At 33.7% G+C, this 13,564-nt stretch overlaps 1 protein-coding gene across 1 annotated transcript in view; it reads right to left on the bottom strand.

The window, feature by feature from the left end:
• SLCO5A1 (Solute carrier organic anion transporter member 5A1) overlaps positions 1 to 13,199 on the bottom strand; it is a 41,631-nt gene extending 28,432 nt beyond the window's left edge. Inside the window, exons 1-5 of the mRNA XM_051209698.1 lie at positions 13,087 to 13,199; positions 10,041 to 10,823; positions 8,478 to 8,642; positions 7,260 to 7,400; positions 4,460 to 4,539 (exon numbers count right to left, since the gene is read on the bottom strand). Coding sequence (XP_051075155.1) covers positions 4,460 to 4,539; positions 7,260 to 7,400; positions 8,478 to 8,642; positions 10,041 to 10,752 — 1,098 coding nt within the window. The 5' untranslated portion in view covers positions 10,753 to 10,823; positions 13,087 to 13,199. The remainder of the gene's footprint in view (positions 1 to 4,459; positions 4,540 to 7,259; positions 7,401 to 8,477; positions 8,643 to 10,040; positions 10,824 to 13,086) is intronic.
• Between the last annotated feature and the right edge of the window lie 365 nt (positions 13,200 to 13,564).

Raw genomic sequence — 13,564 nt, 5'->3', positions numbered from 1 at the left:
TTAAATTTTTTTACTTTTTATCCTTTAACTCTCATTGCAACAGTTTGTTTTATTTTTACTAAGCTATTATCATCTTTCTTATTACCGTTGCCGGCCGTGCCAAATTTCATAAATTATTTTAGACAGAAGCGAAAAAAAATAATACAAAACTGATTACAGGCAAAGACATTGAAATAGGTATGTAAACAGCGAGTGGAAAAATCTCTCTATAATTATCTAAACAAATAAAATTATTTTGAGAGAAAAAAATATAGCTAGACTAAAAAGATAAAGTGTGTGTGCGTGTGCTGCAACACAAATATGACCTTTATTTGTTGAATATAATCAGTAATAGGAAATAATTGAAAACAAGCTCTTTTCAAGAGCCTATTAGAAAAGTATTAGGCTACTATTACCATTGCTTCTATTTGTACTATATAGTATTGACTAGACATCTTTTAACCGCTAATATAATGTTTTACCAGAAGAGTTCAAAACAAAACTATACTGGTATGTTCAATCAATATGAGAAGCAGAAATATACGGTTATTCATTGAATTTATCTAGCCACCATCCATCTTTGCTTATAATGCTTGCGACTGAAGGCAACATCAAAGCAATCCGCACAGAATGAGCGTATACCAATAAGAGACTGATCAATTTCAGTCCTAAGATACAAACAAACAATACAAAATGAGTTTTATAACAATTATAAACACTTTAGTCGGATATAGACTTTTGAATATCATGTATTAACTAATTTATTATCTACTAAATTGTTAGCAGTATAATTATACTATCAAGAGGGAAAAAATGTTATGAATTAAATATGGAAGAATTTTGTAAAAGAGATCTAAATGAGGATATCAAACCATAGATATGACAAGATAAAATCATAACAACAAACCATAATTCCGAACTGTCATGAAAAATTTGACCACCAACACGTACTACTTCATAACTAGTTGTACGATTCAGTATTTTTATCGTAAACCACATTGTTATTTTGTGGACTGAAACACTTAGCAACTACCAATATCACAGTAGTCTGTTGTCTCATAATAGATTTCACGAGACAAAGGGACGTCTATTATTAAGCACGTAGAGCAATTACATAACCAGTTAAATATGATTGACTGTCTTAGACATTAATTTATCATTCTTTGCTCATGAACTAACTGATGCGATCTATCTTGTATACCTAATGAACAAAATAATATCTAAAGGAATGTCTCTCAAAACTCTGATTTTTACTGTTTTTAGCTAACTGGTTACTAATGAGTTTGTGGGTGTCATTATCAAAGTTAAACTTGATAATTTCAAACTAATTAAGCGTTGGGTACATTGTGCACCCAAATGCCCTGGTACAGCCGAGAGTGAGCAAAGTCTGCTCTCCCTCTCGAAATGCTCTCACATGGCCACGCGTACACAGCAACTGCTGGGGGATTCCTGTTCACTGACTTCTCGTAGCAAGTGTTGTTTACAAAACTGAGAGGACGGAAAGCAAATATCCGGTATTTTTAACGAGGTTGATGGACATGAAGGGTCCACCTAGGGGAGTTGGAAAACCCTGATTCCAAACCAATGGAGCACATGGGCTCTAGGATCCTGAAGGAACAAATGGAGTATGAACCAGTCGTTGGTCACCGGCTACCATGGGACTGCATCTCCTTACGTTGCTCCACTTCCTTGTGAATCAGGCCTTTAGGTTGAAGGCTTCAGGTGTGGTCCCCCAAGAAGGCCACCTGCTTCGGTCTGGGCACCAGGGCAGTATCAGTGTACATACACAAATCAAGTGGCTTGTGTGGTGCATATATATTCGGTGCCCCTTTGTACCAATATTTAGGTGTTTAAATATATAAATGAGCAGATTGTTATTAAAATAATATATTTGTAATATTCCACCTCTAATAAACCATTTCTTCAGAAAAGAAGTGGCTTACACTGAGTCACGAAACGTCAAGAAATTTACAAACTTAATTTTCCTACTCACTGGGATATTACAAATATATTATTTTTATTATTAACTGGTTACTACTTTAGAAATTACTTACAGTTTGAAGTGTTGTTGTTTTACTGGTAAGAGCCCTAAACGTATAACCATCAGACAACAACTTTATTTTCATTCAAGTAAACAGATAATACACATCGCTAGCCCCTGTACAAAAATTCTGACTTAAAGCCGAGTGTATACGATTTTTCTTCAAAACAGTTAATGAATTACAAAAATTAGTATCAAACAAATATGTCTTTAGAAGATAGTCAATAATTTTGATACAATCTATTGAACATTCATGAACGATAATCCATTCATAAAATTAATATAATTCCATTACTTTTCACATATATGTTGTACACTGGACTAATACCTCAAATTTGACTAAACTTCGAAATAACCTATGAAGTGATTTATTTATATATATTCCCTAGGACCCTATACACACAAGAAATCAGAAATACAACATTATCTATAAGCGAGAAGCAATAAATGACCTAGTGAATTAATTATCCTCTCATAAATCAGAATGAAATGATTTCATCTTTGTTTTAATTACTAACAAGCTCATTATGAGTAAGTAAATTATTCATTATTTCCGGGGAGGGAATATACAGAGAACAGGTTTGGATGTAAACACTTACATGATTGGAAATAAATTAGGAAATGTAGGGAATATATATTCTATTTATTATTAATGTAATTGACTGAACAATAAACTGTTGAGATATAAACAGTACTAAATTTATTTATGTATAACAAGCTTGTTATTCACAGATGCAAAGGGGGAAAGATATTGCAGACCACCTGAACAAGCGGGTAGAATTTCAAGTGCTTTCGCTGAAATAGGAAGCTACTTTTTAAAAATACTAATGTAGTTATAGAAAGCTGCATAGTTGTATTTTGTACGTAAATGAAAATTGAATATCAATACTAGATGAAAAGCTTAAAGCAGAATCAATCAAGTGGTTTTTTATACAACCTGTTATCCGCTATACAACAAGTGAACATCACCTCAAATAAACCACTTATTGTATGTTAGTAAATCATTATAATTAAAATATTACATATTTTTACCCTCAGAATGTGTAAACAACGATATAATGTAAGATTATCATCGATGCATGAATTCCAGAATCTTAATAAGGTTATTAACAGAATACTATTTGTACATTTCTTATACCACTTCTTTTAAAATGTTATTTGCAGATGTACTATTTTTCGTAACTTTTACATTAGGACAAACAGTCAATGGTTAAATGAAGCAGTGTATAATTTTATACAACAATGTGTCAGCTCGAGAACGTTACGAAAAAAAACGTTTGTAATTAAGATTATTCAGCTTACACAACGTAACATTATCAAAAACAAACGCTTAAGCTGTAAATTTCCCTCATAATTTCATGCAAAGAAAATAACTCTGAATTACTGATATTACTAACACTATGTCAAGCTCACATGGGTTATTCTAACTTCTGGACAAACCGGTTTATTCGTTGTTTCGAAGTCACATTTTGACCTTGTTAATTATTCACTTATTGACCCTGACAGTTTTTATGTGTCCATTGCCCATCCTATTTATCAGATGCCTGCAGCTTATTTTTGTCTGACTATAAGTATTGAGTCACGTTTGATTAAATTGAGTTGGCTCCCTTGCCTTCTTTACTCCGCTTCGCTCGCTCTTTCTGCACTTCGTTTCTCTGAATGTCTATCTGGATAAACGAGTGATTGAAATAAATTCATCCAACACAACCCGTATTTGGCTTCGTATTACCGCTGTCACATAAACGGTGTTAGCCTAGGTAATATACAGAGTTAAATGAGAGATCTATGCTCATAGCATATTCGTATGTTCATCCGAATTGGAGTCAGATACTGGGCATTAAAGAACTTGTATAACGGATAGGCTATAAAATTTAACAAAATGAATCGGATTAAATTTTATCATACTCTAGATGAACATTTTGAAGGCTGTAGTCACAATGCCATTTTCTAATATTTTTCACGATCAATTTATCGTCGTGTCACTGAAATGAAAATATTCACTAAAGTTTTGTTGTATAATGATGAACAATGACAAAAAATAGTATTACAAATAAGCACCGATGGACTAAACAGTTATATTATTATGCGGGAATGATGTAGGTATATCTGGTAAATAACTAGAGGTTACTTGGTTTATTGTCCGATAGGTTATCAACAGAACTATGAAATTTAATAATGATCATTCTAACTAATAATTAATTAATCGATTGATATGATTAGCTGCAATTCAATTATAATTATCAAGAAATTTAACAGAATCATTAGTATGGTAAAGTGAGTAATATTCTAGTCTTTCTTGAGATAACATGATTTTCGGAGGAAATTTGTTACTTTATTCAACAGTTCTGGATGGAACTCGGAAAATTATAAAATATGTAATCCTGTTGTTGCTAACCCTATCTACTCAATCATAACTATAGTCAATTCAAAAAAACTTACTTGATATTCAGAGTCATTATCAGTATTTATTTCAGTTTCTAACGTAGAATTTGTATGTTTATCATGTGGCCTCATTGGAGCTAAACAATAAATAAAATAAGAAAACAGCTACATTTAGAAACTGTTGTCTAGGTTGTATACGAAGATTACTGAATTATTAACTACTTACCAACTACATTAAAATTCTTTGCGTTACCTATGAGAAAGGATATCAGGAATAACAATAACAAATAGCATTTTTATTCTTACTACCAAACCCTTTTAAATAACGAATGTGAAAGTAACTTCATAATGATAAAATTATGACTCCAGCCAATACCTTTTAGCGACAAAGTTCTCACCTACATTCCAATAATTATCCTTATCAACTACTAGTCCAGGAAAAATAGTTACACAAGTCTATTCGACTTGACTGATTATTTTCTTTTAATCACTTATCATCTGCTTACTTATGATCGTTTTTGTTAATTTTCCCCATCAAAAAAAACAAAGTATTCGAAATTAGTCCATTTCTTTGTTCCTACGAAATTATTAGCTAATGCACTTTTCTTGCTGTCTGTTGTATGTACAACTATTGAAAGCTGAACAGCACAAATCCATTGTCCAAACTAAGAGTTGTAAGTTTCTAACGTACAGAAATCACGAGAAATAATTAGAAAACTGGAACTCTTAATTTCAGTTTGATAATCATATTCGTAGTAATATAATCTGAAACATTTTAAACAGTACAAACTCAACTGATCATTATCTAAGAGCTTAAAAAGTCAATTAGATAGACATAGCATAACCGTTATTCTTCTATTTATAATGGTACCTCGAAATTTAACTGGTTAAAATTTAAGCAAAATTTAAAGTTAACTACAATTTTTTAACCACTCGATTTGTGTACTGATTATTTACTAACGTAAACTGGCACACACCGACCAAGTTTAAAGAACTATTTAGTACATAGTTATTAGTTGAGAATCATCTAGTAATTTAACAATAAGATTACTTTTTACCACAAATTTCAGAGATGAAGAAGACTCTGATTCTAACTAATCTTACACTTGAATCAATCACTCAGTCAATATTATAAATAAAATACTGCGATTGAAGCACTTGTATATGGGAAATTTAGCCTTATAAAGTAAAGCAAAAACCTATGAGCCACCAATCATATTAACGATAATAAACGTAACTGAATAATTAAGAGAAAATTTATTTATTTATTTACCTAAACACCTAAATATTGGTACAAAGGGGCACCGAATATATATGCACCACACAAGCCACTTGATTTGTGTATGTACACTGATACTGCCCTGGTGCCCAGACCGAAGCAGGTGGCCTTCTTGGGGGACCACACCTGAAGCCTTCAACCTAAAGGCCTGATTCACAAGGAAGTGGAGCAACGTAAGGAGATGCAGTCCCATGGTAGCCGGTGACCAACGACTGGTTCATACTCCATTTGTTCCTTCAGGATCCTAGAGCCCATGTGCTCCATTGGTTTGGAATCAGGGTTTTCCAACTCCCCTAGGTGGACCCTTCATGTCCATCAACCTCGTTAAAAATACCGGATATTTGCTTTCCGTCCTCTCAGTTTTGTAAACAACACTTGCTACGAGAAGTCAGTGAACAGGAATCCCCCAGCAGTTGCTGTGTACGCGTGGCCATGTGAGAGCATTTCGAGAGGGAGAGCAGACTTTGCTCACTCTCGGCCGTACCAGGGCATTTGGGGGCAATTAAGAGAAAAAATCAGAATGATATCAGTTCAGTGAATGAAATTCGATGAACTTATAATTATTGGGCCTATGCATGATTAATGGGATTATCTTGAATCATTTATTGCTACCACGGTCACAAAAAGTCAACTACAATCTTCTTTTCACGATCATTTATTAATGCTGCAATCTTCCAATTGTAACTGTTCACCTTGGTTTCTTACTACTGTTTTCGCATTGTGCTAAATTTCACGTAGTTTTTCTGTTTATTCATCTACGCGATACTTTGGCATAACTGTTGGTACCATATAAATTGTTGGTACAGATGTTTCAATTCCTAAATGATTAAAACCGTAATGCTAGAGAAAAACAACACAAACGTTTACATTTTAAAAGGAAGACTTTTATTCAGTTCCGTTATAAAACATAATCTCATTGAAGTGCAAGAAGTACATATAAAGACGATTTTATATTTCAAGCCCTCACTACTACTACTACTACTACTACTACTATTAATCAGTGTTAAATGACTGGATATAAAAACTGATATATTGGTGAGCTGAGCTAATAATTCACTACTCCAACTTTAATACTAAGGAAACTACTACTAGCTTTTCGATGTTAACCCAGTACAAAATTAAACAAAGTATATTTAAACTGAATACTTGTCACATTAATACAAATCTACGTAAAAATGTACTGGAATTCCAAGAACAGTGTTCACACTGAATAACCTACAGTTACAGAATTTTAATTGAATCAATACTGATTTGTTTTTTTGAATAAGTTATAATGCGCACTGCTGAGGAGTCCCATACTAGAACGAAATGGCCGTTCAGTACTTCCAGGTTTTCACTCATAGTCTAACATTGATCCATTCATGATATCAATATAAACCTAATAATTTTCACAACCCTATACTATTAAGTGCAAATTGTATATCTCCAAGAAAAATCAAAAAGTTAGCCATCAAATGAATTCGACTAAATAATATAATTATTAAATTGTAATTGTGATCACGTTTAAATGGAAAAAAAAATTAATTTAAAAAAATAGAGTTAATTAACATAATAAGTAGAATATACTGATCAATTTACTTGATTCACTTAATACACAACCATTATTCATTGGTACACTCTTAATGGACAATTTCTTCGATTTCAAAGGATCACAAGAGAATTCCTGTAATTTTCTCGGAAACATCAAGAGTATAATGGCCCCAATGAAAACAAGACCTCCTAGAAAAGTATAAATAACAAGTTTTATTTCGATAGAAAAAATAGATAATCTGATAAATTACTATATAAAAATTCTTAACTTTTCAAAATGTACATGCCATTATCAGTTCACATACAAATATGTATTTTGCTTATCAGTCAAACTATGACATAAATAGGATATAATTTTCGAGAAACCAATGAATCAATGTTAACATTATAGGTAAATAAAGGATACACTAATTAAATTATTCAACCTCTTTAGTCAGCTAGAAGATCATATGAACAACGATCATTAGAGACATTAGATTATTCAAACAAGAACCGAACTAAGTGAAGACCAACTACACTTTTAAAGAAATTAAAAACAAAATGATAGATACAAACAACTTAGAATCTGGTACAGATGTGCTGATATAGTGAATAACACATTAGCCAACATGATTCGAATAACCTAGACGATTGACATTTCACTGTTGAATTTACCTAGATAAGCTTCTGTCATAGTTATTTGAAGTTAAATAAGAAAGGATATGAGTTATTAGGCTAATACATCATTAAGCAATGTGAAGTCGTTTAACCAAGTGACTGTATTGTAAACCGGATCGATAGAATTTAGCCAGTACTAAGAACTAAAAGAGAAATCAGTTACTGTTCAGTGACCAACTACCCAAACACCGGATGACTGTGGTCTGAAAATTGCATGTACGCTTGAATGATGCTCTATAGAGAAGATTGCTACTTTAAATATCAATGGAATCAGTACATTAAACCAGCCCATTTCACTATTTTGGTACATCCCCTTACTATTGAAGCACAACTGTTTTCTAATTTAATTTGTACAGTAATGTAAAATCAGCGATCTTAACAAAATAATCAATTACGTTTTGAAACTATAGAACCTAAATGTTCTTCAAGCAAATATGTCGTCGTTTCTCTCACCCTACAAAAAGTATTTAATAATTATGGTTAGAAAAAAACAAGAACACTACTAACACGTTTACTATTTAAACCAAAAGAACTTAACAATAGTACATCAAAGTACTTCAAGAAAAAATTGCCTAGGATGAGATTATTATTACGTAAATTATTACTAACCTAATAAAATGAATCCGGCCCACCAGGCACCAATCCATTCAGGATCACCAGGACCTATTTTGAAAGGTCTATACATAGTTAAGACATCAGCTGGGTACTGCAGCAAAAACGCTCCCAAGGCAAATCCTATAACAGGACCCATTGCTGAAGCTGCATATAGCGAAGCTATAATATTTCGCGTTAAAAGTAAAGAAGAGGAACTATTCTTGATTAAAATGTAATATGAAATCAAGCAAAAAATGTAGTCTGTAGAAAAACTTAAGTAATAAAAGTGGATATACACAAAACAAGAAATAAAAGAGGAGTTACCTAGTGTTATTTTCCAATACAATTCAGTGATCAAAATCAAAAGCCATATAGACATTTGAAAATATGAGATTTTGAATACGACACTTAATACTTACACCAAGTAAACCTGGAGAATAATGAAGGTATTAGTGAGTCAACAACAGATGTGAGGTGACATCATTATTCTTTGTAGTGTCAAATAGATTTAGAAATTAACTGATCTACAGAAAATGGGATCATCTGGTACTCCTCTTTTGTTTAAGAAGACGGCTGATAGAAACAAGCTGAAAGTACGAGGCATCGAAGCTGGATATATAAAAAAGTACCATTCCCTGGATCATGGTTAAACATTTTGTTGTGACATTGTATCTCATTTTCATAACTCAGTAGTACAATAGCCATAAAGAACATGTTTGCACTATCACCTAAACTGCAAGGACACAATTCTAATTAAGAATAGTTATCATGTTAACACCTCATATCAACACATAAGGAAACGTAATAATAAGATCTATTAGAAAGCGAACAAGGGACGAAGGTATGAAACAATAATATGGCTAGAATATGAGGGTAACGTGAAAGTATTAGAGGGCCTTTCAATCGTTTCTGAATCTTTTAATACAATGATACTAATCGATGACTTATGACATGTAGCGCAGAAGAAGAAAAAGATTAACAATGACATCAACAACCTAATTGTGTCATTTCTCGCTTAACACTATATTTATCTAATATGGTACACTAAATGGTGGTGATAAAAGGACATACTTAATTTACGCACTAGTTAAGTTTAATTGTATGATGCTATCCATTTACCACATTTCTGTGCAATTTTATTTGGAGGCAAAATGGAGAAAATAAAAGTAATAATAACAACTACTTCATACGATGTTTTTAGTGAACTTGAACTAAATACTATGATTGCTGATAAAACTGGAGCTGATCAATCTTCATCATATTTAGAATAGGAATTCTGACATTTTAGAAAGATGACAAACTTCAGACGATATTATGTGTATACTGAACTCCGGTATGACTAGGTTAAGCAACTTTTAGCATTCACAGCCCTACTATATTTCTTAATTCAATTTAATATATTCTAACACATTCTCACAACTACATCAAATATTGGTTTACAGATAACGGTAATGAATACGAGCAAAATTGTGACTATTTTTTACTATTCCACAACACCTAAATGACAGATTAACCGTATTTCGATCGAAACAATGATAAAACATGACTAATCAGTAAAATAAATGGATACAAAATTACCTATCATTGGGGGCGCTTTAGAAGAAGGTACATGATCATCGATGAAAGGGGGGGTTAATGTCAAAATTGGACTCGAACCAGCACCAATCAACAGCTGGGCAAGAATAAAAACGGGAAGAAAGGCATAACCAATGGTAGAAGATTCTGAACAGCCAATTAACGACTTGTCATCACATCCTTCAGCGCAGGTACTTGTATTCTTGGATAAAACACAAAGTTGTTCATTTAAGGAAACAGAACTTGTTCTACTCCTATCAAAGAAAACGAAGTGAGGCAGAGACCACAAAAATGATCCAGCGGACATTATAAAAAGACCTATTGATATCCACACAGGTACTCGACCATGACTTCCAACGTAACTGACATATATAACAGAAAAAATATAGCCAACTTCAAAACAAGAATTGATTACTCCTATAACACTGCTGCCTATCGCAAACCGTTTTTCTAAAGTTGTTACTTGAGAGCTTGTGTAACCAGAAAAAGAAGACTGCAGGCAAGATATAAAGCAAGCAGCAGCAAGGAAAGCTATTAGGTTTCCAGAACTACGCAAAAACGGAGGACGCCATTTGTAGATACCACAATATAATGAACGATCAGCAATCTCTGGAGACATTGCGGTCTTGGAAATTCTATGTTGTTTTAAATCTTCAGGAAATTGACACTCTCCCTCACAAGTTTCGACATTACTAGCTGCATTATTTTCCAGCATCCCACGAACAGCTGATGTCAGTGGTTTCCTGTATATTATACGAGGACAGCAGCAGGCCTGAATTCAATGAACTGAAACCAACAAACAGAAAGCATTAACGAAAATCAGTATTGCACTGATTAATAATTTATGTCAGTACATCATTACAGGTTGTAAAAAAGTATCGACAAATTCATCACAGAGGTGTCTCACGTAAAACAGAAACGCTTGTTTTGTCTCCCACTCCGAAAAGCGATGTTCATTTACACTATTATTTGTTCAAAGCGAGATTAAAAATACCCTGAAAGTTCAGGTACAAAAATCATATGAAGACGAAATGGTGTTTAAACTCTCAGTATTAAACACGACCACTGACACAAATCAACTCCACGATTGGCAACCTACTTCCCGAGAAAAAATAATATGAAGTGTGACAAAACCAGTAGGCTGTTAGTAAAAAAGCTGGGACGTATGTTACACATGCACAAACACTGCCGAAAACCACTAAACCAGAGAGTTTAGTTGAATCGTGAAATCAAAGACTGTTTCTCTGAACCATGTAGGTAAATCCAGACTCCCTAGTTGGAACCCGTTTGGTAATCAATGTACAGTAGTAAACAATTGGAAACCTGAAGAGATATGACAGAATAAGTGGGAGTAAAACAGGTGTTCCCACATTTTACCCTTCCCTAGACCTCGAGTTCTAGTATTATTTTATCCTTACTATTCCTCAATTTCAGTGGTTTTTACTGAACCATTCTGATTACGTTGTTTTCCATGATCGCTGACATCACTATAATTTCGACTTCCATGCTTTTATTCAATTCCATAATTTACCATTGAACTAAACTCTCTGTGTTCACTGGTTTACTACCATAGATGCTCCTGTTATCTAGATCCATTTTGTATATAACTTGACACTTTCCCCGCGTTATGTTAGTATGATAATAACTTTGCTCTGTGGTTGTGGAACGGGCTACATAGGTTACGAGGGAATGTATAACAACAAATAAGAAATCCGTAATTTTACTTTCGTTATAAGTAGCTGCGTAAATATATAGTATGGAACTTAACAGGGACTGACCGGTTGTTTGTTTTATACGACTTGGGATAACCTCCGTATTCGTACTTGGTGGTACGGATTGGACAAAACTTAAGCAGGCAAATGAACACTAAGGATATTATCAATAAAAGAATAGGTTAATGTAATTATATTTCATGGCGAAGACTTAGGTATGTTTTAGGGAGAACCATAGGATGCGATAACAAGTGTTAAGTGATCCTTATTAAGAACTAACAAATCGGCAGATTTAAAATCCAAATCCTCAATACAAAACGGATGCACAGCTTCTAGTTTATTTGGGCCAGTCAGTTTTGCAGTGTTAAAAGGTCGTTTCCTGAATCTAAGCCGGGTGATTTGAATGTATAGTCTCGATATCTCAAGAATCATCCATGTATCATTTGTATGAGTGTCATTCTAACTTACAAGAATTAATTGTGAAATACGGTCCACATAAGCCTGACGAAACGGCCACAGAACATCCAATACGGAAAAGATTAATATGTGGTCTAAACCCCTAACTAAATCAAAGATTAAGATCCAATATTGATAGACATTTGTGGATCGTTGATTTCAAGTCAACTTTTTCAGTAGGTACTGAGAAACTTAGTGTGGATAGCCAGTTTGATAGCTTTCTTTAAAAAACAAATCAATTCGATGTTAGACCAACTACTTGAAAATACTGGCTTTAACATTGGTATGCTTGCACGGAACAGTATATTATATGGACGAACCAATCTATTCCTAGAGTGAAATTCGTGTTTGCCTTGTGGTTGATGTGATGGATACCCTAGTGATTCATACACAAGAGCTCACTGTTCATCTTTTACTTCTGTCAAGTACTGATCATTTGAGAGGACATTCGAAGAAAGTCCAAAAACCGAGATCAAACCTTTTACGTCTGGGGTTTGTTTCTTGCACCGAGTAGTGAACTACTGGAATTCTCTACAGGAACATGTAATACCAGCACATTCTGTTGATATATCCAAAACGAGATTGGACCTCCACAGTGTTACAAACTGCAAGGATTAATATAGGTCGATAGTCCTCCTATCCTTATTACTGAAGATTGAAGTTTATCAACCATAAGTATGTTGACCTTTATTCACAATTCATCTCACAACCAAGCACCGTTAGTTCGTTGGCGAAAAAAAGGGCTTCAAATTGGTCCTTATACTTTACTCCCACTGAATACATATCTACAGATAATATATTCTCGACATCAATTTAAAGACCGCACGAATACACTTCATATGAGTGTAAGTAAATGCAACAGAAGCAAAAAAATATCCTACCTATGGTTGGTAGTATGTAACCAGATCGAATAGGTATAAGGTAATCTGTCCGGTTAATAGAACAATATAAATAAAACCCGATCGAAACGGCCTTGACAGTCTTCCAACCCTGGCTATATAGAGTATATAATAATGATTCGCTAAAACAAAATCCGACGGGAGTCACACGCAATTTGTTCGTGAAGAGAGTTTTAAATCGAAATTCGCCACACACTTACAATGTTACTACTTTTAATGCTCCAGGATTTGACCCATGGTTTCACCACGCTGTACTAATTGGGTGTGGCGACTTGAACCGATGTACATATGTGTAGTGTTACGTTTAACTGACCGACTTACCTCTTTTTTATTTAAGTTGGGCAAAAAATGTGATTTGTTTTTCTGTTTCACCAGGGGAGCTTTATTGAAAAGTTGAAAAGGCTTTGGGGATAGACGTTTAGATAGAGGCAGTGGTCGAGGGGTAGTAATCGAGGAATCA

This window comes from Schistosoma haematobium, chromosome 1, assembly GCF_000699445.3.
Source record: "Schistosoma haematobium chromosome 1, whole genome shotgun sequence".
NCBI lineage: Eukaryota > Metazoa > Platyhelminthes > Trematoda > Strigeidida > Schistosomatidae > Schistosoma > Schistosoma haematobium.
Note: the sequence above shows the minus strand (reverse complement) of the source record. Positions and strands in the feature narration are given on the sequence as shown.